A 20,230-nucleotide genomic window follows, 5' to 3' on the forward strand; every position below is an offset into this window, starting at 1 on the left:
GTGGGGGTAGAACTTCAAGAGAAATGAGAGAGGTTTCTGTACTCCAGGAGTGTATAATCTTCAGAAAACTGGAAGCAGATCAGCATGGCGCTCGCTCATCCCAGTCAGAATCATGAGAGCAGAGCAAACACAACTCTCTCAACAAAAGCCCTGGCAAGTTCTGGGGAGCCTGAAAGACGGAAATGGACCAGGAGCCACTGGATCCGAGGCCCCAGCCATAAGCCTGCTGTAAACCAGGAGTCACCCAGATCCAAGTGAAAAGCAGTAGAGTGTGACTGAGAAAGCCAGAAGCACGATCCAACTGGTAAAGATATGTGCTCATATGTCATCACTGGTGGTGACAAAAAAAACCTCCCATATATCTTGCTGTGGCATTGGCTAAAGCTGTTAGAACAATGGTTTGGAAAGGGGAACACCACTTAATTTCAAAGACATGCTCCAATTAGCCTGGTCCATTAGTAGGACACATTAGAAATAGGTTTTCATTCCTTCTACTCAGCTTTTCAATTTGACATTTTCAGGAAAAACTGCTAAAACTTGTGAGGAATAGTTGAAAATGTGTGAACCCTTATCTATGAAACTAAATTTAATGATGTAAAATGAAAGAATAAACGTATCCTTCACTAAGTAGATTTGATGTTAAAACTCTGCTCCAGAACTCTAATACTTAGAACCTCTCGTGACACTTTTCTATAAAATTTATAGTTGGTGAGAAGTCAGTTATTACCAACATAAGCAGCATAGCAAGATTTATTATACCTCCAATTCAGTTCATTTTAAGAAATATTTATTAAGCACCACCTTGCGACAGGCCCTGAGTAAAGATATGTAGGGACCACCAAGGCGGATCACAGGTGTCCCTGCATCCCCGCTGTTTCCACAGCAAGGGGCTACAAGGGAGGCACACCATAAGAGACTCTTAAATACAGAGAACAAACTGAGGGTTGCTGGAAGGCAGGTGGGTGGGGGAGGGCAAAATAGGTGATGGGTATTAGGGAGGACACTTGTTGGGATGAGCACTGGGTTCATATGTAAGTGATGAATCACTAAATTCTATTCCTGAAACCATTATTACACTATATGTTAACTAACTTGGATTTAAATAAAATCTAAAACAATAAATAAAATTAATTAATTTAAAAAAGTTTTCAGGGGCCCAGGGTTGTAGGGTTCAGAATAAGGAGACAGCACTTCTATCTGGAGGATGGGACATAATCAGAGATGGTTTCATTATAGAATTAACATTTTAATCACATCTAAGAAGACACATGAGACATTGAGAAGAAAGCCATCTAAGTGCAGAGCATAAGAAAAGAAAGGCAGGCTGAGAAGTACAGAGACTATTTGGAAATTAGCATGGAGTCCAGCTTGACTTGAACACAGGCTGGCTCTGAGCAAGGCAGAAGTGGAACATAAAACTAGAGGGAAAACCAACAGTTTAAGATTTGGTACTTTCTTTAATTGCCAGTGGAGATCCATGGAAGATTTGTAAATAAAGAAGAGAAGTGATGACAGAAGGCATACTTCAAAAAGACCAGGATGGCAGTCTGCACAGCTGGTGTCACAGCCAGTCCCCAGGCCTCTGAAATGGTGCCTGATACTTTTGTGTGTCACCATGGCCATGGGAACACTACTGGAGTTCTAGGGTAAGGTCCTGGGGAACACAGAATTATCCCAACCAAGATGCCAGGAGTACCTTGTTGGGAAACACTGGTAGAGGAAGGATAGACAAGCTGGGGAGGCAAATCAGGAGACAACGGATTATCCAAGCAGCAGCTAATGATCTGAGCCAGGACAGTGGAAGTCGGCTTAGAAAAGAAGAGTCAAATGTAAGAGACCTTCAAAAGGAGGTGGTAGAATCAGCGGGTCCTACTAGAGATAGGAATCATGACCGAAGAAAAACACCAAAGCTTTGAGCTGCAATGAGAACCTAGACATTTACAGAAACGCAAAAATCAAAACCTGAATCAGGTTGAAACATAGGCAGAACAGATATAGGCATAACAGATCTGCCTGCCCTCACATAAAAGAAGTAAACACTCCCACCCCATCTCCTTCCGCAGTTCTGCCTCTGGTTCTTGATATATCCCATGGCACTTAACTGATGATGGGCCAAGCCCTCTCTACTGTGTCACATTTTGTGCTTCACTGTGTGGTCCTCACACACAGCAGGTGCTCCTTCAACTTTACTGTTTTCTGCTCTACAAAGTGAACACTAGACTTAATAGCCAACATTCTCAAAGTTTCAGTGCCCCTTTCCCACACTGTTAAATCTTTCTGGACCAGTCATGGAGAATCTTCATTGTTTTAGGAATGTGATCTAGCTACAAACTCATTGCTTTGGCAGTCAATTTAAGGAAAGTATTTTAATTAGAAATTTGCAGGCTTCAAGCAAGAGAGAAGAAAAGGATAAGTGAGCAGCGAGGGAGCAAGGAGCATAATGAGGGGCAATAGCTAGTTTCTTTGGCTGCAGAGAAACTTTTGGAAACCACCTGGTAGAGGTCAATTGACAAACATCCATGAGAAATGGAAAAATTCCCCTCATGTCACAAGACACCTGGAATATTTCACTTCCCTCAAACATGAAAATCCTCATTCAACATGCTCATGAAATGCTTTAAAAGATTGTAACAACAATATTTAGAAATAATTCTGTGTTCTCACTTGGAATTCTTTTTGATACTCAGCAGATTTTGAAAACAAGAACTTATACTGAAGGCCAGAGAGAATTTTTTAAAGTTCACATTAACGTTTAATTTCCTAATCAGTTTCTCGCTAAGGGTTAAAGGGAAAATCTACGTTGCTATATTTGATGCAAAATAGGCACATTTACAAACTCACACTAAAAAAAGTCTGGCAGTTTCTCAAAAACCTAAACATAGTTCTCACATGACATAGAAATTCTACTTCTAGGTATTGTACTCAAGAGAAATAAAAACATGTGACCACACAAAAACTCAGAAAAATTTTCACAGTAGCATCATTCATAATGGCCAAAAAGCAGAAATAACCCAAATGTCCATCAGTGGATGAAAGAATGAATGAAATTTGGTATATCCATGCAACTGAAATTATTCACCAATAAAAAGGAATGAAGTACGGATACATGCTACAGCATAGCTAAGACTTCAAACATGTTGAAAGAAGCCAATCACTAAAAAACCCACATAATTGTATGATACCATTTATATGATATTTTCAGAACGGGTAAATCTACAGAGACAGAAAGTGGATTCGTGGTTGAGTAGGGCTGAGAAGATTGGGAGGAAGTGTTGAGTGACTGCAAGTGGACACAGAGTTTCTTTTTTGGATGATGAAAATGTTGAAAATGGACTGTGGTAATGGTTGCATAATTCCACAAATATGCTAAAAATCAATAAATTGTATACTTTAAATGGGTGGATTATATAGTACATGAATTATGTCTCAGTACTATTGTTCTTTAACCATACTAAAATACTTCCCTCAACATGAGATGAGAGCAAAAACGGTCATCATGCTTTTTAAACATATTTTAAACATTTTTTAAGTTTTATTTCCACTTTCTGAATTTAAAAAAAGCATGTGTATACATGAATAGCATTCCCATTCCATTGTCTCTCTCGGCTAGGACATGCTCAAACACCAGAAGGCATTCATGGATAAATGAACAAATGATTGGAAGAACACCCAGCAAAACCCTGAGAAGGCACCTTGGAAGGTTCTACAGAAAAGGAGTACTCACAGGAAGCCCTCGGGGTCCTCGGGGTCCCACTTCTCCTGGAGGCCCCTGTTGGCCCTGTTATGAGGAAAGCAAGGAAAGAAAAAGTTAACACTCCCTAATTCTTTGCTCACTGATTGCAACAGGTTATAATATAAGGAAAGGTAACTCATGGCATCTTACCGGTTTCCCTGAATTCCCCAATTGACCAGGCTTCCCTGGAGCACCTGTGTTACCCTAAAGGTAAAGAGCAACATTCAGGGTAATTCAGACAGCAAGTAAGCATATCATCAACCTGTCTAGGCCAGACCAGGCATTTCTGACACCTAAATAGCATTAATTTCCCAATTTCACATTGAGAATTTGGGAAGATGTAGAATCTCTTTCTTAGTGGATACATTAAAAAGTTTTTCAGATTCAGGATAATGTTCTGTTATTCCCACAAGTATAGTAAAGGTGTCAAAAAGTCCAAAAGTGAAGGTCAAATGTCAAAAAAATGAAGGTCATTAGCCAGACAAGAATATGAGAAAAGTTTTCTTTCTTCACAATATTAATTATATGTGTCTTTCCTTTACCACTTCTGTCTCCAATACCTTTCTTTGAGCCCTTTTACCTGACACTGACACTATTAAAATTAAAAAGAATCCTGTGAACATGAGGAGTAAGAGGATGTGCTGTTGAGAAAAACCCTGCCAGCAAGCTCCAGGGAAAGCACATGTCTGCGATGTCATCTGCACCATCAGTCTGTCACAGTCTACTTATTAGGGAACATCTCTGCTCTTTAAAGATGCTGCGGACCCCTATAATTAGAGAGCTGTAGCCATATAACCTGGTAGTGACCAAATTCTACATTATTCACATTTTATCTATTTTATTCAAAGCTATGTCTTCTCCCTTTAATTTTTCTTTCACCTGTTGTTTTTAATTGTGACATAATTTCTATGGCTTAGTAACAATTTCCTTATTTTAAGTGGTAAAGAACAGTAACACTTTGTCTGTTTTCTACTGGCAAAGGATGACACTTTCAGGAAGGAAGTCTAATCAGCAACACTTTGTCAAAGTATTCTGTTTGCAGCTAGGAAAGAGAATAGCATTTGAAGCCATAAAGCCTTTTTCATTTCTGCTTAGAGTCAAAAATAAAAGTCAGGCTGGAAATACTAAAAATGATAAATAAAACACACTAACGAAAAAATAAAGAAATAGAGAAAAGTACTAATTAAAAAGGTTTAATCTTTTACCTTTTCACCAGCAACACCCTTTGCTCCAGGGATCCCAGGTACACCCTGAAAGAGCGCATACAGAACACGGGTTGAATCACTTCACCTGAGAATCTGCAGGTGCCGTGCTCACTTCATGCCGAGGGGCCGAGGGGATCGTGACAGCAGCAAAGCTTTAATGTGAGGGAGATTCTCCCTAGTTCCCAAATTCTGAACAGTTTAGAAGGAATTGCTTCACTGTATCTGGCTTGTTAAGTCTGAACACCCTTAGGCAAATCCTGCCTCTAAACTAAAGTTATTTTTCAAGCATGAATTTCCAAATTATAATCCAGTACTATTTTCAGGTCAATAGGAGCTTCTACTACCAGCATGATTTGAGGTACAGAATAACAAAACAAGGACCTACCTACTGAATCGCTAACGCATAAGTAGGAAAAAAAATGGCAGGAGAATGCTGGCTCTAACTAAAATTTGGTACTATTGGGAGTCCTAATGTTCTCTCACTGGTTATTTTGAAATGTCAGACAGATATCATAATAAATTGTGGCCAGTCCTCAAATCACCAAGTATCCCTTTGTAACTTTGAAACATGTGTTTCCAAGAATACATCTGTATAATCCACATTAGTCTCCAGCCACATTAATGCAGGGAAACACCAATTTGAATAATTCAGAATACCACACATCAAAAAAAATGGTATCTTATATCTCACATTGTCCTATGAACATACTCTCAACCCTCTTATGGCTCAACTCTGCTAACAAGAACTTCAGAACTGGTTAAAAGTAGGAGGAAGTATATGACCCTGGCCCATAGCTCAGGGTTAGTGAAATAAGACAAATTGAGTGAACTAAAGATAGAAGATAAAATTAAAGCTTAGTATAGTTATTAGAGAAATAGCTAGTTATTCAGAAAAAAGTAGAAAATGTAAAACTGTAAAAATATAAAATTAAAGTATCATATATGTTCCCCAGAACTTATCAAGTTATTTCTCCCTAAAATTCATACTTTCAAAATATGTACCCAAACCAATAAACATTTAAAGACTCAAATACTTACAGGTAGCCCTTGCAATCCTGCATCACCAGGAGGCCCAGGTTTCCCTGGTTCACCCTGAAAAAAGAAGTTTGTATGCATCATTGGACTTGTATGAACTGCTTAATTTCTTTCAAGAAAGGAAAGGACACAGACCTTCTAAGTAGAAGGATAATCTCTACATCTGACCTTACATGCACTTTTATAATATGATCCAGTTCAGGGAGGGGGGAGGAGGACGATGGACTTAGGACATAAATTTAACCAAAATACACAGTTTCTTTCAGCGACTTTCATTAACAGGGCAATTTTACTGAGTTCCTAAAACCAAGTAAAGAAACATACTATTCTAATAGTATTTTCAGCTGACACTTGATTTAAAAATTAAAAGGAGGAGAAAAGCCAAAGCCAGCTAAATACATTTCCCAGTAATGTAGTAATGGAAATGTTGTGCTTGGTTGGCCAGGGCCACACAGCTACCTTTGTTCCAGGCATTCCAGGTATCCCATCACGGCCATCCACACCTGGCAAGCCCTACAGACACACAAAGAAACAGACTGTCTCTCAGAAATAGTCACAGCCTTCTTCCCTTCATTATTTTCTAAAGTTTTATTACAAGTTAATAATCACTTTGAAAAATGTGCTTGATAACTGTAGCTCAGGACATACCGTGTCTCCTTTGGATCCAGGGACACCAGGAATTCCTCTAGAACCTTGAGGTCCCTGCAGGGCAGAAAGGCAAGGATAGACAAGACATGCTCATTTATCACAATACTTAGGACACATCAAAGAGGTAAGCAGAATCAGAGGACACCAAAAAGCACCATGTTTATAGTGATTAACACTAATTGGAACTCACTCTATCTCCCTTGGGACCTGTTTCTCCTGGAGGTCCTCGCTGTCCTTGATCACCCTGTATGAAAATAAAATGTTGTTAATACAAGCAGAAGTCACTTATTGAGAGACTTTTGAAATTATAAAACTCCATCCATATTACCTTACTACTGCTCTTTCAACCTTTGCTCTGACTTGGATGCCTAGCTCAAGAAATCTTTTTATTTTTTATAATTTTTTTAATGTTTATTTGAGAAAGAGACAGTGTGAGCCAGGGAGGGATGGGGGTGGAGGGGGGGAGACAGAGTCTAAAACAGGCTCCAGGCTCTGAGCTGTCAGCACACAGCCTGATGCGAGGTTCAAACTCACGTACCATGAGATCATGACCTGAGCCGAAGTCGGACACTTAACCAACTTAGCCATTCAGGCGCCCCTCGAGAAATCTTTTTATAAAATTACATTGTCTTAAAAATTTATATTGCCATGGGGATAACTGAGACTTACGTGTCTTTTGATTTCATTTTAAATGGATAAAGCTTCTGTGTTCTTTGGATGTATAGGTATAATAAAATTAAGATCCATGCTGCAGATAACCTTGACATCAGTAACTATGTCTACATATCAGCTAAATGCATTGACTATCTTGCTGAGTTGAGGTTTGGATCAGTTGCCAATCTTGTCCCCATATTATTTCATTCTCCAGGCAATGATAGGGGTTCCTGTCAAAATTATCTGGCTAATGTTGATTTATGGTATAGGCGGTAATAGAGGATGTGTCTTCCTAAAATACAGCTTTTGTTGAATTGCATAACCACTCTATAATCTCAAATGGCTTCCTATTGCTACTATATCAGTTCAAACTGCTAAGATTGGCATTAAAAGTACTCCATAATATGATCCTACCTCATCTATTCAATTTCATCTTCTCAGTAGAAACTTACAATGCCAGACAGTAACAGCCCCTATGACAACACATACCCCCATCACCACCAACAGTGTTCTTTCTCACCTGTACTCTGCTGCCCATCCCCCCCAGAATGGCTTTCCAGGTCAACCTGCCTCTAAGATCCTCTTGCATGGGTTACCTCCACCACATATTCTAGTGCTTGATCTTGTAATGTACAACATAGTTACATTCTGTCTTTCCCACTGGGCCATAGGAGCTTGATAGTTGGAGATTCTATTTTAATTATACCTTCTCTACTTTTTCTGTGATCAAAGCGGTTATTAATAGACGGCTTTGTATTTATTGCTAGAAAAGGTGTGAGGCAGCCCGTAATAAGGACACATGTGCATGTGACAGTCAAAATATAGAATAATGAGGTCAGAAATCATAGAAAAGAAAAAGAATTATCCAAGCAACTGAAATATAGTAATAGATGGTTACTGTGACTCTAAGCATCCTGGCAACCAAAACAAAAGGAAAACACAACAAATGTAAAAACTCAACATTTTGACTTCACCGATAAGAAAAACAAAAATCCATTCCAAGTCAAAAGAACATTCTCTTTGTCCAAGAAAGTGATGCTCGTCATGATTAAAATTTGTTTAAATAAATATAAAAACTATTGCCCATTTTACTACTTTAATTATTCACATGTGGAAGACATGCATGCACATGCACACACACACAGAGCAAATAATCTTTACTGATCATTGCTAAAGAATCTGTCATTGGGTCTTGTAAAAGGAAAACTACTTACAGGTGCACCAGGGAGACCTTGAGGCCCAGGTTCTCCATCTAAGCCCCGAGCACCCTACAAAAAAAAAAAAAAAAAAAGACAAAGAAATGAAATTAAGATCAGCCATTTAAATGTTTATTTATTTATTTTGAGATAGAGAGAGAGAGAGCAGGGGGAGGGAGAGAATCCCAAGTAGGCTTCACACTGTCAACGCAGGGCTCAATCCCACTAACTATGAGATCATGACCTGAGCTGAAAATCAAGTCAGACACTTAGCAGACTGAGCCACCCAGGCACCTCAAGATTACTCATTTATATTAAAGGGCACATCAGTCTTTCTACAGAACTTTAATAGCCAGATAAAAAAGGAGGTTTTGTGTTTGCAACATATACTGTATTCATTAGTGAACTCCAGGGATTTTTTTTTTTAATGTTTATTTATTTTTGAGAGAGAGACAGAAACAGAGTGCCAGCGGGGAGGGGCAGAGAGAGAGGGTGACAGAGAATCCAAAGCAGGCTCCAGGCTCTGAGTTGTCAGCACAGAGCCCAATGCAGGGCTTGAAGCCACAGACTGTGAGATCATGACCTCGCGTGACTGCTTAATCACCTGAGCCACCCAGGCACCCGTGGTGAGTGTTTAATCAGACACCTCAGATATGAAAACACTTAGTTTGCATTTTCTCATCCCACCCAAAGTACTTATGGCCAGTCTTTGATACCACTCTGGATATTTTAAGTTAACACTGTATCCATTCTTTTTTTTTTATTAAATTTTTTTTTCAACGTTTTTTATTTATTTTTGGGACAGAGAGAGACAGAGCATGAACGGGGGAGGGGCAGAGAGAGAGGGAGACACAGAATCGGAAACAGGCTCCAGGCTCCGAGCCATCAGCCCAGAGCCTGACACGGGGCTCGAACTCACAGACCGCGAGATCGTGACCTGGCTGAAGTCGGACGCTTAACCGACTGCGCCACCCAGGCGCCCCAACACTGTATCCATTCTTGATTGATGACATGAACTGAAAACACTGGTACCTGTTTAGAGAACTTGACAAACCTATTGAAGAGGTTTGGTACTCACCCTGCAGGCCTCTCAGGATTCTGATGGGAATTTGTTAGCGGTGAAGACCAAGGAGCCACCCAAAGAATAGTTGGCATGGACTCTGCTGCTGCTGCAGCTGTGGGTGGGATTCTGTGACACTGGATTTCCACCAAGATCCAGAATCAGAAGTCCAGCCATGCGGTTTAGAAGAACGAATTGTAATAAGGATTTGAGTATGCCCTCTTCCATCCTGGATGGACATTAGGTTCAGTTTATATGAAATAATTCATTTACTTCCTTCACAACAAACACCCTACCAAGTGATGGTGGCATAAAAACTACACAGCTTTAGAAATGTAATTGTCTTGAAATCAATTCCGACTTGGTTATATTGTACATGTCACCTTCTTATTTAATTATAAGAATCAAACTGTGATTTTAAAACAAAAAAGGGGGGGCGGTTAGTGCTTTCTGCATAGGCTACATGATAAAATACAACCCTCTTTAAATCTTTTTCTCATCTGCTAAGTGAATGAGAAGGCAGAAGGGCCACTGGAGTCCACAGGCCATCTCCTAATGAAAAGGGTTGAGGTAAGGAGATGATAAAATAAATAGAAAACAGTCCAAAGAGTATTGGATGGATGTCAGCCCAAGAAAACCAGGTGGACAGCATCTGTAGTAAGAATTAAGAATCAGAAAACCTTTGATAGAAGGTTCAGAAAAGAGAGAATCAAATAAAGGACACAACCGAAGCAGAGGCACCACAGAGCCTTGAAATTCTTTGATCCCTAAAAACTAGAACAGAGCAGAAAGCAGTCTACGTTCACCACGGAAGGAGAGATTTGGAAGACCCGAAAAAGACCTTGAATTCATCATTCACCCTGCGTGGTGAGAGCGGAGCCCGGCCTTTGCATTATAGAAATGGCTGTGATGCACTCACTCTCTCTCTTATTGCTGTTCAGCACAAGCTGAGACCCAAAATGCTGTTACTAGGCAACCACGCCAGGGGTCTGAGTTCATGAGAAGAGCTTGCTTTTTTTTTTTTTTTTTTTTATGGAAAGCAATTTGACAGAACTCAGAGGAAATGAGAAATTTTGAAAAATGCCAAGTAAAAAACATGCCTCAAATAAAGAACATATCCAGAACAGTAATTGGTTTCAAAGTGTGGGGTCACATATTTTAGATGATTTAAACCCAGAAAAAGCGAAGGCCTAGGTATCAGCAACTTCAAAACAAATGGGATGTATTACTTAATAACAGAAGAGATATACACAGAATGTTACTTAAGGTAACATGAATATAGAAATATGAAATATGTTTTTTAAAATACAGTGTTTTTAGAAAAGAAATATTCTAGAGGAAATGGAAGAGTAAAACAGGCAGAATGAGAATATCCAAAAGGGACAGCAAGGCTGAAAAAAAAAAGAGTCACAAAATAATTCCTTCAATTTCCAAAAATATGCATTTCTTTTAAAAAATTTAGTTTTATTTTTTTGAGCACCTACAATGTGCAAGTTAGTCCCACTTAGCGGTTAATAAAAGTCCTGTGCTTCTGTGTGAAATGACACAAATTAGCTCCAGAGGTTCTAAAGAGAAAGACGTAAGGGTCAGAAGTGGTGGTAGGCAAAGTGCTTTTCTTTTTCCAAGCCCACAAAGTGGCTTTTCTAACATACTCTGTAAGTAGTAACCATTTTCTTAAAATCTGATAGAGAAGGTAGACACACCCCTACACACACTCACATACACAGTGAGAAAGACATTTCTGAACACAGCATGAATGTTCAGGTTTCCAAGGTTTTCATTCATGATACTCAGCCAAGCCCTCCCTAGCCCCATCCTCCACCAGTAGGAGCATGTCTTCCAGGTAGGTCTGGCATCCCTCTGATGTCACCACCTCCTCCCTGAGCCCTCCCAGTTCCCTGATCAAGAGTAACCACTCCTTCATCTTCACTCCCTCAAACCACTTGCCCTCAAATTTATGGGTCTCTTGTATACATTGTAGTTAGCTATCTACTCACTCGTTTCTCCCAATAAGTAACAAATTTGAAGTCCTTATTACTTGTTGAATCTCCCCAGCATCTCACAGTGCCTTGCTATGGAAGTGGTAGGAGAATCTGGTCTTTGCAACTGGGCTAAGGACAGATTCGAAAACTCCAGCCACAAGTATAAGATTCCTGTTGAAGGCAGAGCTCAGCAATCCGCCTAGCAGAGAGCCACAGATGGCCCCAGTGTCCTTAGGGATATCCTGCCTTCTCTTACCTCTCCCTTCCTTCCATTCCTTCCTTGTCTTTGCTTTGATTTCCAGGTATTGTTGTCAGTGCTATCAGTATTAACTATTGATAATGATAAAGAGATAAAATGTAACAGCCCTGCTTACTTCTATTTACTCAAGATAATTTAAAATATATAATACGTAAGTATCATATGTACTACTCTTTTCTATCATCTATGTTTATAACAGAAATGTGAAAACCTAACTAAACATCCACAAAGCAAATAAAAAATAAAAAATGATGTTGCTTGGGCACCTGGGTGGCTCAGTCGGTCAAGTGTCAGACTTCAGCTCAGGTCATGACCTTGTGGTTTGAGGGTTCGAGCCCTGCATCAGGCTCTGTGCTGACAGCTCAGAGCCTGGAGCCTGCTTCAGACTCTGTGTCTCCCTCTTTCTCTGCCCTTCCCCCAGTTTCTCTCTCTCTCTCTCTCTCTCTCTCTCTCTCTCAAAAATAAACCTTAAAAATTTTTTTTAATATTGCTAAAAATAAGATATTTTTAAGTGGCAAAAAATTCAAATATTTACACATTTGATTATCATATCATCATCATCATCATCATCATCTTACTTTTTCCCCTTTGGCCCCAACTATGCCAGTGATGCCTCTTAATCCTTGAGCTCCCTGGAAATATAAAAACAACAGTGAATTGCTTTAGTTGAAGCACACACTTGTTTCTCTCATCACAAAAGCTGATCCAAAAGGATGTTAACATAACCAAAGGTAACAAGAAACAGTGACATTATATAAACAAATGTTTCTAGTTTAGAGAGAAAATCCAGGGAGAATTATTCTGATGGCAAAAGAATTTTAAAATTCTGAAGACATATGCATACCTGGAGTTGGAGCAATTACTGGTGACAAAAAAGAAACATCACTGCATAAGAGAACTACAATCATGTATTAGATTTATCTTTTAACTCAGGTAGAGAATACACTGCCATTTCTACCTTCTTAATGGTTTGTAAGTTGGTTACATGTAAGATGGTTGTGGTTTTAAACTTTGGAATAATTTTTCCCCACCAGTGTATGCTATCAAAGGCAATTAGGTTTCTAGACTAGCCCACAAAAGCTTATGACCTGTAAATGGAGCTAAAGTCTTTACTAACCACTAGGGGTCACTATTTGTTATACCATCTCCATGATAGAGGCACTCTATCTTGGGGCAGTAAGAATCCATCTCACTTCATCCCAGGCAAAGGAGTGGGTAATTCTAAAAGTAAGGATATGAGTGTGATTTCCAAAATCTTTTCTAATACTAAAATGCCACCATTCTCAATTCTCTGGTCACAGCAGCAGGTCCCCAGGAGTGGATCCTGTAAAGAGTGGGCCTGGGTGTTCTCTTGGGAGAAGCAGGAGGTAGATGCTCCTTCAGGAAAGTGGAAAAGCCACTTCTGAGCAATTTGCTAACTGTCCACTATAACTGGCCTACAATAAGGTAGCTCCAGGCCAGTCATTCTCTCGTGTTCTCACTTAGAGAAAACGGGGCACTTTAGTGGCCAACCCTTCATCCAGACAAGTGACAAATTCTATGCAGACTAGTTAGGAATGACCTGCTAGAACATGCAAGATGTAATATGTAACATGATCCAGCTTAGAATAACCACTTGGGATGTAAACCACTTGAGATGTGGCCATTTCAGATTAAAACTGCTCTTTCTGAAGGTAGTTCCGCAAAATGAATTCCGAAAATATTTGAGCCAATGGCAGTGACATCAGAATGCCATGTATTGTCTCCCAAGGTGATGACTTGGGAGGGCAGAGCTCATATATACATACATGTTCCAAAGAGCAAATTTTTTAAAAATCTGTTCATTACTTTATAGATGTACATTTAAAAAGTGAAAATCTGTGAGTTTTACAGAAACATTTTGGCAAACCCACTCCCAAACACCAGAAGGTCAGCAAGTGCTACAATATCACCCATGCTTGAGCCATGCAGCACCCAACAGATATCCTTAATCCATGAAAATACTTTTAAATGCTGCTTGCAAAATCCTGTTCTGAGGATTTGGGGGAATGGCTTTAAAAATAACTCCAATTCTCCACCAAATTTTCATCAGATCAAAAACAAAAAACAAAAAACATATGTCTCTTACACTACTTATTTCCATCTTTCTCCTGTAAAATAAAGTCCATCTCCTTCTTGTCTCCTATCAAAGGCTCAGGGAAGACAAGCTTCTGGAGTAAGCCCCTTGTACTCCTCCAGGTTTCCTTAAAGTTCTTATGTGGCTTAAAAGCAGAGGCCATTTCTTACAAATGTGCAGACTTATTTCCTTTAGCTGGAATTTCCTTAAGTTCTGGGTAAGCACTAATCTGCACAACTCCCTGAATTCTTTCATAAATGGCCAGTTGTTTGGGGAATAGCAGAGCAGGGCAAGGAAGGGTGGTGGTCCCATGTTTGTCCTCCCTAACTCTTTAGTTTCTGAGAATAGGACCTGAGTCTGTGCTTTACATAGTAAAGACCATGGCTAGCTGCAATTCAATCAATATTCAGAAATTATTATTTCCATAATTGTTACTACTCATCCTGACAAGAAAAAAAGTGTAACAATTCTACTTTCATATACAAAAGTAATGTAAATTTTGATGTCCCAAACACTTTAAATTGACGTATGTCAATACCCCAGATTACTTCACTGTGCATTTAATTGCAGCAATCTGCCAAAGCACAAGGGACCAACTTTTTATTTAAAAAAAAAACATGATTACAAGGAATTAAAAATGTTCTAATTATAATGATTGCATGCTGGCATAAGGTACATCAAATCCAGTCGATGATCTACCTGCTACAGATTCAGCGTACCTGAATTTTTCCGTATCATATGATAGCACCATAGAACATGAAAGACATATATCATCCTCTTGTGTTCAGTATTTGCTTTCAGATAGCCTAGCCCTGAAATCTAGTAAATAAATGTATGTAATTATAGGTACATTTTGTTTTGTTAAAATGGTGCTTGAATGTATAATGGAGATCCTTTCCTATTTCAAAAAAATGGTAAATTCCCAGTGCTGGCTTGGTGGAAAAATACAGAATACCATGTTCATATAATACTATTAATTCAAATGCTAAACATGAAATATTCCAAAAGTCATGAAAAAAGAATATTTGCATATCCTAAATATTTTTAAACAATACTTTACTGGAGGTCCTTGAGCTCCGACTTCTCCCTGTTCCCCCTGGTCACCTTCTTCACCCTAAGAAACAACAGAAAGCACTCCAAATGTTATTGCAGCAAATGAGCATAGATAGATATAGGCTCATTGTAACTCAGCACATTTTAAATTCATTTGGCATCCCCTGAGTTATGCTACTGTACTTTCTTAAATTAGCTTATATGAATAATCCATATTAATCGTGTAACATTCAGAAAATACAGAGAACTATACAAATAAAGTCACCCAAATCCCACTTTTCAACTATAAATACCTGTAACATCTTAGATGCTTCTCTAAAAAAGGGTGAGGGTGGGAGAGGAAATGACGGAGAGAGAATATGCATACATTCATGTTCCAAGTGTGTATTGTGTGTGGGGGGGTGTATTTTTAGGAAAATATGATCATGCTATGAAAACTTTTCCATAAACTACAACATTATTTAATTGTGATTTTCTTTTTTTTTAAATTTATTTATTTTGAGAGAGAGAGCAGTGGAGGGGCAAAGAGAAAGGGAGAGAGAGAAAATCTGAAAAGCCCAACGTGGGGCTCGAACTCACGAACTGTAAGATCATGACCTGAGCTGAAATCAAGAGTCAGACACTTAACTGACTAAGCCATCCAGGCACCCCAAATTGTGATTTTCATTTTAAACTTTTCTTATTATAATTTTTCTGCCATATACAATTTTTTAAAGTATTTAAATCACTCTTTCTTTTCATGGCTCTACCTTTGATGTCACCCATTGAAAAGCTTTCTCCACCCCAAAAATACATAAATATTCATCTGTATTTTTCCTCTAGTTGTTTCATAGTTTAATTTCTTACATAGAAATCTTTAATTGGTTTAATGTAAAATATAAGATAGAAATCTGTCATTTTCTTTTTTCCTGGTAATTGGCCACTTTCTCTAATATCATTTATTGAAGGATATCTCCGCACAGATATCTCTCCCCACAGGCTGGAAAATTCTTCCTTAACATACTAAATTGTTAAATACACTTGTTTTTTCTGATCTGTTTTTTCTGCTTTTCTGATCTGTTGTATGATGTTGCCAATACCACAACATTTTAAGTATTGCAATTTCATAATACATTTTAATCTCAGACAGAATTCCTTTATCTGTATTTTTCATCGATAGTTACTCTTTTTCAGTTTTTCCTACATGCTTACTCTTTCAGATGAACTTTAGAATTATTCAGAAGATCTTCACAAAAATACTACCTGCTTTGTATTAGGGCTGTATTAAATTAAGAAATTAATATGGAAAGAATTAGAATCTTTACAATATTGAGCCTTTCTATCTTAGAACTGAGTGTATCTATTTAATCAAATCTTTTTCTTTCAATCAATAAAGTTTTGTTCTTTTCTTCATGTTAGTCTTGAATATTTAAGTTTGTTCTAAGGTATCTTGACCATTTGGTAGCAATTGCCAATGGAATCTTCTTCCATTTTGTTTTCTAACTAATTATTGTTTTGACTTTTTGATACTAACCTTATAGCCTCTGATATACTTTAAAATGTTAGTATATTCTGAAGAGAAATTCAACTGCTGTTTCTTATAGAAAGATTACTTTATTGACTCTGAGAAAAAATTTACTTTTCCCTCTGACAAAGGTTTTATTTTTTACAATAAGTATACTGCCCTACATTTCCTGTGGTAATGGATATCTCAAATTATAAAATTAATCATAAGAAAAATTTTTCATTTTTAATATTATGTACATAATATTAGATAAAAATCAATTTCTGTTGTTTCTTTATTACATGTTTCAGTTCACCCATGTTCTTGCTCTACAGACCATACCTTAAAGAGATTTTCACACACACATATACACACAGAAATATAGCAAATTGAATAGCAATATTAATATAGAAACTTTGGACATATAATACAAAGAACCAAGTTATGCCTAGATCATTTATACTTGATTTTTGAAAGAATTATGAGGGTATTACATAGTGGTTTTAGTCTCATAGTTATATTCAGATTATATTCCATAAGAATATGTAATTGATGGCGAGGAGAGGCCGTCCCAATGGGAAAGCCAGTGAATTAGCTATTGGAGTGGGTAATCAACACATGCATACAATTAAATGCTACTTATATTTCCCTACCTATCAAAACAACAGTGACTCATATGTGCACAGTAAGTTTCCATTAGCAAGGTTTGGGATATTTTCCCACAGATTCCTGATAAACCTTGGACTAATACAGTTGATTTAAATATTTCACCAGCAGATGAATAGCACACAACTAATCAATAACCCTGACATTAAGTGACAAATTTAGGAACAGCAATTTATTATCATTTTACAGAAAGATTTTTGACTATTCATTTCTATATTTATCAACAAATTTTAAAATCTTTATTAACTAATTTGTAAATTCAAGGCAGAGTTGTGAATCCACTTTAAGTTTACAGTTCAGTGCATCTATTACCCTTTCAAGGTTCATTCTTTAATGAGCTATTGTCATCCTATCTTTATATGTAAGTTTTTAAAGACACCCACTGAGAGATGTAAGTGACAAAACAAGTGAAATAAATTAAAGGAGTTTTCAACACCTACCAATAAAATTTTGGCCAGTTATCTCACACACCAAAACAGTTTTCAGGTTCCCCATTGAAAACCAAGCCAGAGTCTGGATAACTAACTTGTATAGGTATCAAAACTATTGGTTTCTGGGGAAGAGGAGGAAAATACTCTGACTGACAGCTCCATCCGCAAAGCCCATGGGACAGGGTTGTAAAAATTCTACAAAGAAAAGGGGCCACCAAAAGAAGGAAGAAGGTATGGATGGCATCAAAAATAACAGAAGTCTACTATATCTGCTTTACTACATGTATTGTTACCTCATGAAAACCTTTTGGTGCACTGTAATATTCTTACACACCTTTTCTTTGGTGGTTAGATAATATTCTATTATATGGACATGCCATACTTAATTTAGCCAGTCTCCGTGGTTGGACGTATTTTTTTTCATTTCTATGCCCCTGGCACTTAGAATAAACCCTGCCACACAGCAGGAACTTAATAAATAATTGTTGGATTTTTTTAGTTGTGAATTTTAAGATTTAATGGAGGAATGAGCATGCAGAAAAATTTCTGAAGTACTCAATTTTTTTCTTGCTCCAATTTGACATTAACCCAGCTGTTACATTCCAGATAAATAAAATGCCTTAATTACTCAGTGCCTAAGCAATAAAAGACTTTAAAAATAAATGACCAAACTATAATAAGGAACAGAAAATGGGCTTACTTATCCTGATTATCTGAGGTTGCTCAACAGACTGATTTTAGCTAAAGAGTTCAAGGATATTAATGCCTGATGATATTAATAAATTGCCTCTCCAGCTCCTCCAAAGAAAAAGACTAATTTTCTGCCTCCACCCCATTAAGGTGTAGAAGGACATAGTCTACAAAGTCTAGAAAACCCGCATGAATAAGAACAGTTTGACTTTGTAAAACATTACACAATTAACAGGGACAAAACTTTTATTAAGCAGAAAGTCAAATTCTTACACACTTAAAGACAATTGACATTAGTGGATTAAAAAAAAGCAAGTAAGTCACCTTACTTTAATTTTCTATGTTGGTTTTTCTGCAGGGCATGCCAGCCCCAATGTAGGCTGTGCTGTGGATGCCATGTTTCTATCCAGACAATAACAGAAGTCCTATTACTAACTCCCATATTACTCAACATCTAAATTCTATTGAAATGAAGTCAGAAACAAATTATTTCAGAACTTAAGATGAGAAGCCATCAGCTATCAACTTCCTGTTTGCTCGTGTCAGCAACACTCATCATAAAATTTTACACATGTCATAAAATTTTGTTTACTGGAGTGGGAAAACTAGCTGAATAATGTTTGACTATCAAAAGCATCCAGGAAAAAAGCTGAGTGTGATTGATTTCAAAAGAAAAGCAAGGGGTAGCAACACAGGAAAGAATGAAATGTATGGTGAGTTACTGTTTTTTACAATTGAACAACATTAGAATATTATACTTAGAATATTAATGCATCTACTGAAAACTTGTCAATTATCATTTGAAAAGGAAGGATAAAATATGCTTTATTATTCCCTATAATTTCTTGTAATAAAAGTAATCACTTCCTCCTAATCACAATTTACCCACCATATATTCATTTTCCTTACCTTGTGACCTTGTCTTCCAGGTTCACCAATTTCTCCTTTAGCCCCTTTATGACCCTAAAAATGCATAATTAACTAATTAATTAATTAATTTAAAAATAACTGTATTGGGTTTGTTACGGAAACTGGTCAGAAGGCTCATAAAGTGATCTTGCTTCCCTAAATCTGTGTCAGTTTCTGCTACACAGAAAAAGGTTACGTCACAAGGAAAATGACTACCTTAAATGACCTTAATACTGCCATGTGTATTACATGACTGTTGTAGATGATAAATATAAGTTTTAGTTAATAGAAAAACACTGTTCTAGAATAGCAAAAGCTTTATTCTCTGGTTCAGCAACATGATGTATTGCTGGCCATTCCCTAGATCCCTCTATCCTAAACATCCTTTCATAGTTGGAGTAAGAGCATTAAGTCTTCTCCAACATCAGTAACTTTTTTCCTAAAGATGACCCAGCTCAGCTGGCTATCTCCTGCTCTCTCGATGCTGCTCTGAAAACCCTTCTGCCTCCTCTGTACCTTCATGGAGGTGGAAGGGATCTCCCAGATGCACAACCTCCACCTCTTCTTGTACACAATTTTAGATGCAAAGGGAAAGCTATAAAGGGCAGTCAGTGAAAGCTGCAGAGCATGAGAAGAAAATCTCCTATCTCTTCCTGTCTGGCCACCTGTTCTAAGCATATGTGTGCTTTTGGTGGTAACAAGCGGCAAATGGGAAATGAACATTCCAAAATTAAGTACATCAGAGCTTTCACTCTCAAAGCCACTCTCATTCCAAGAGTGTAGCTCTTCGTGAAAAATAAGACACCAATCCAGGACCAAATCTTTTGCAGTTGTGGGAACCCATTAAAACTAACCTTAGAGAAAAGGATGACTGGAAAAGCAGTGCCCTGGGGCCTTTCAGATCATAGCACAGCTCCATTGGTCTGGAATTTTCAAAATAATTTCAGACTCATAGACTAGAGAAAATCCCACCTAACCCCAACATTTAATATTTTTTTTATTTTTATGGTAAATTTTGAAGTAACTATGATATAAAGTGAGAGAAAACATTTTTGGGAAGTCTTTTTTCTTGCCTATTATGCACAGTATTCCCTATATTTTCTTAACCAAAATAGTTTCAAATACATTATG

At 37.7% G+C, this 20,230-nt stretch overlaps 1 protein-coding gene and 1 long non-coding RNA gene across 4 annotated transcripts in view; one reads left to right on the forward strand and one right to left on the reverse strand.

Moving 5' to 3' along the window:
- Positions 1-5,588, forward strand: part of LOC144616390 (uncharacterized) — a 34,040-nt gene extending 28,452 nt beyond the window's left edge. Inside the window, exon 3 of the long non-coding RNA XR_013555664.2 lies at positions 5,262-5,588. This is a non-coding gene — a long non-coding RNA (uncharacterized LOC144616390). The remainder of the gene's footprint in view (positions 1-5,261) is intronic.
- The window catches only part of COL9A1 (collagen type IX alpha 1 chain), a 78,569-nt gene that overhangs the window by 30,041 nt on the left and 28,298 nt on the right, over positions 1-20,230 (reverse strand). For all 3 annotated transcript variants that reach the window (XM_060615863.3, XM_078447048.2, XM_078447047.2), the window contains 11 exons: positions 19,100-19,153; positions 14,928-14,981; positions 12,351-12,404; positions 8,490-8,543; positions 6,812-6,865; positions 6,622-6,675; positions 6,433-6,486; positions 5,977-6,030; positions 4,939-4,983; positions 3,884-3,937; positions 3,725-3,778 (listed from right to left, as the gene is read on the reverse strand). In XM_060615863.3, the coding sequence (XP_060471846.2) occupies positions 3,725-3,778; positions 3,884-3,937; positions 4,939-4,983; positions 5,977-6,030; positions 6,433-6,486; positions 6,622-6,675; positions 6,812-6,865; positions 8,490-8,543; positions 12,351-12,404; positions 14,928-14,981; positions 19,100-19,153 (585 nt within the window). The remainder of the gene's footprint in view (positions 1-3,724; positions 3,779-3,883; positions 3,938-4,938; positions 4,984-5,976; positions 6,031-6,432; positions 6,487-6,621; positions 6,676-6,811; positions 6,866-8,489; positions 8,544-12,350; positions 12,405-14,927; positions 14,982-19,099; positions 19,154-20,230) is intronic.

The sequence above is a fragment of the Panthera onca genome, chromosome B2 (assembly GCF_046562875.1).
Source record: "Panthera onca isolate mPanOnc1 chromosome B2, mPanOnc1 haplotype 2, whole genome shotgun sequence".
NCBI lineage: Eukaryota > Metazoa > Chordata > Mammalia > Carnivora > Felidae > Panthera > Panthera onca.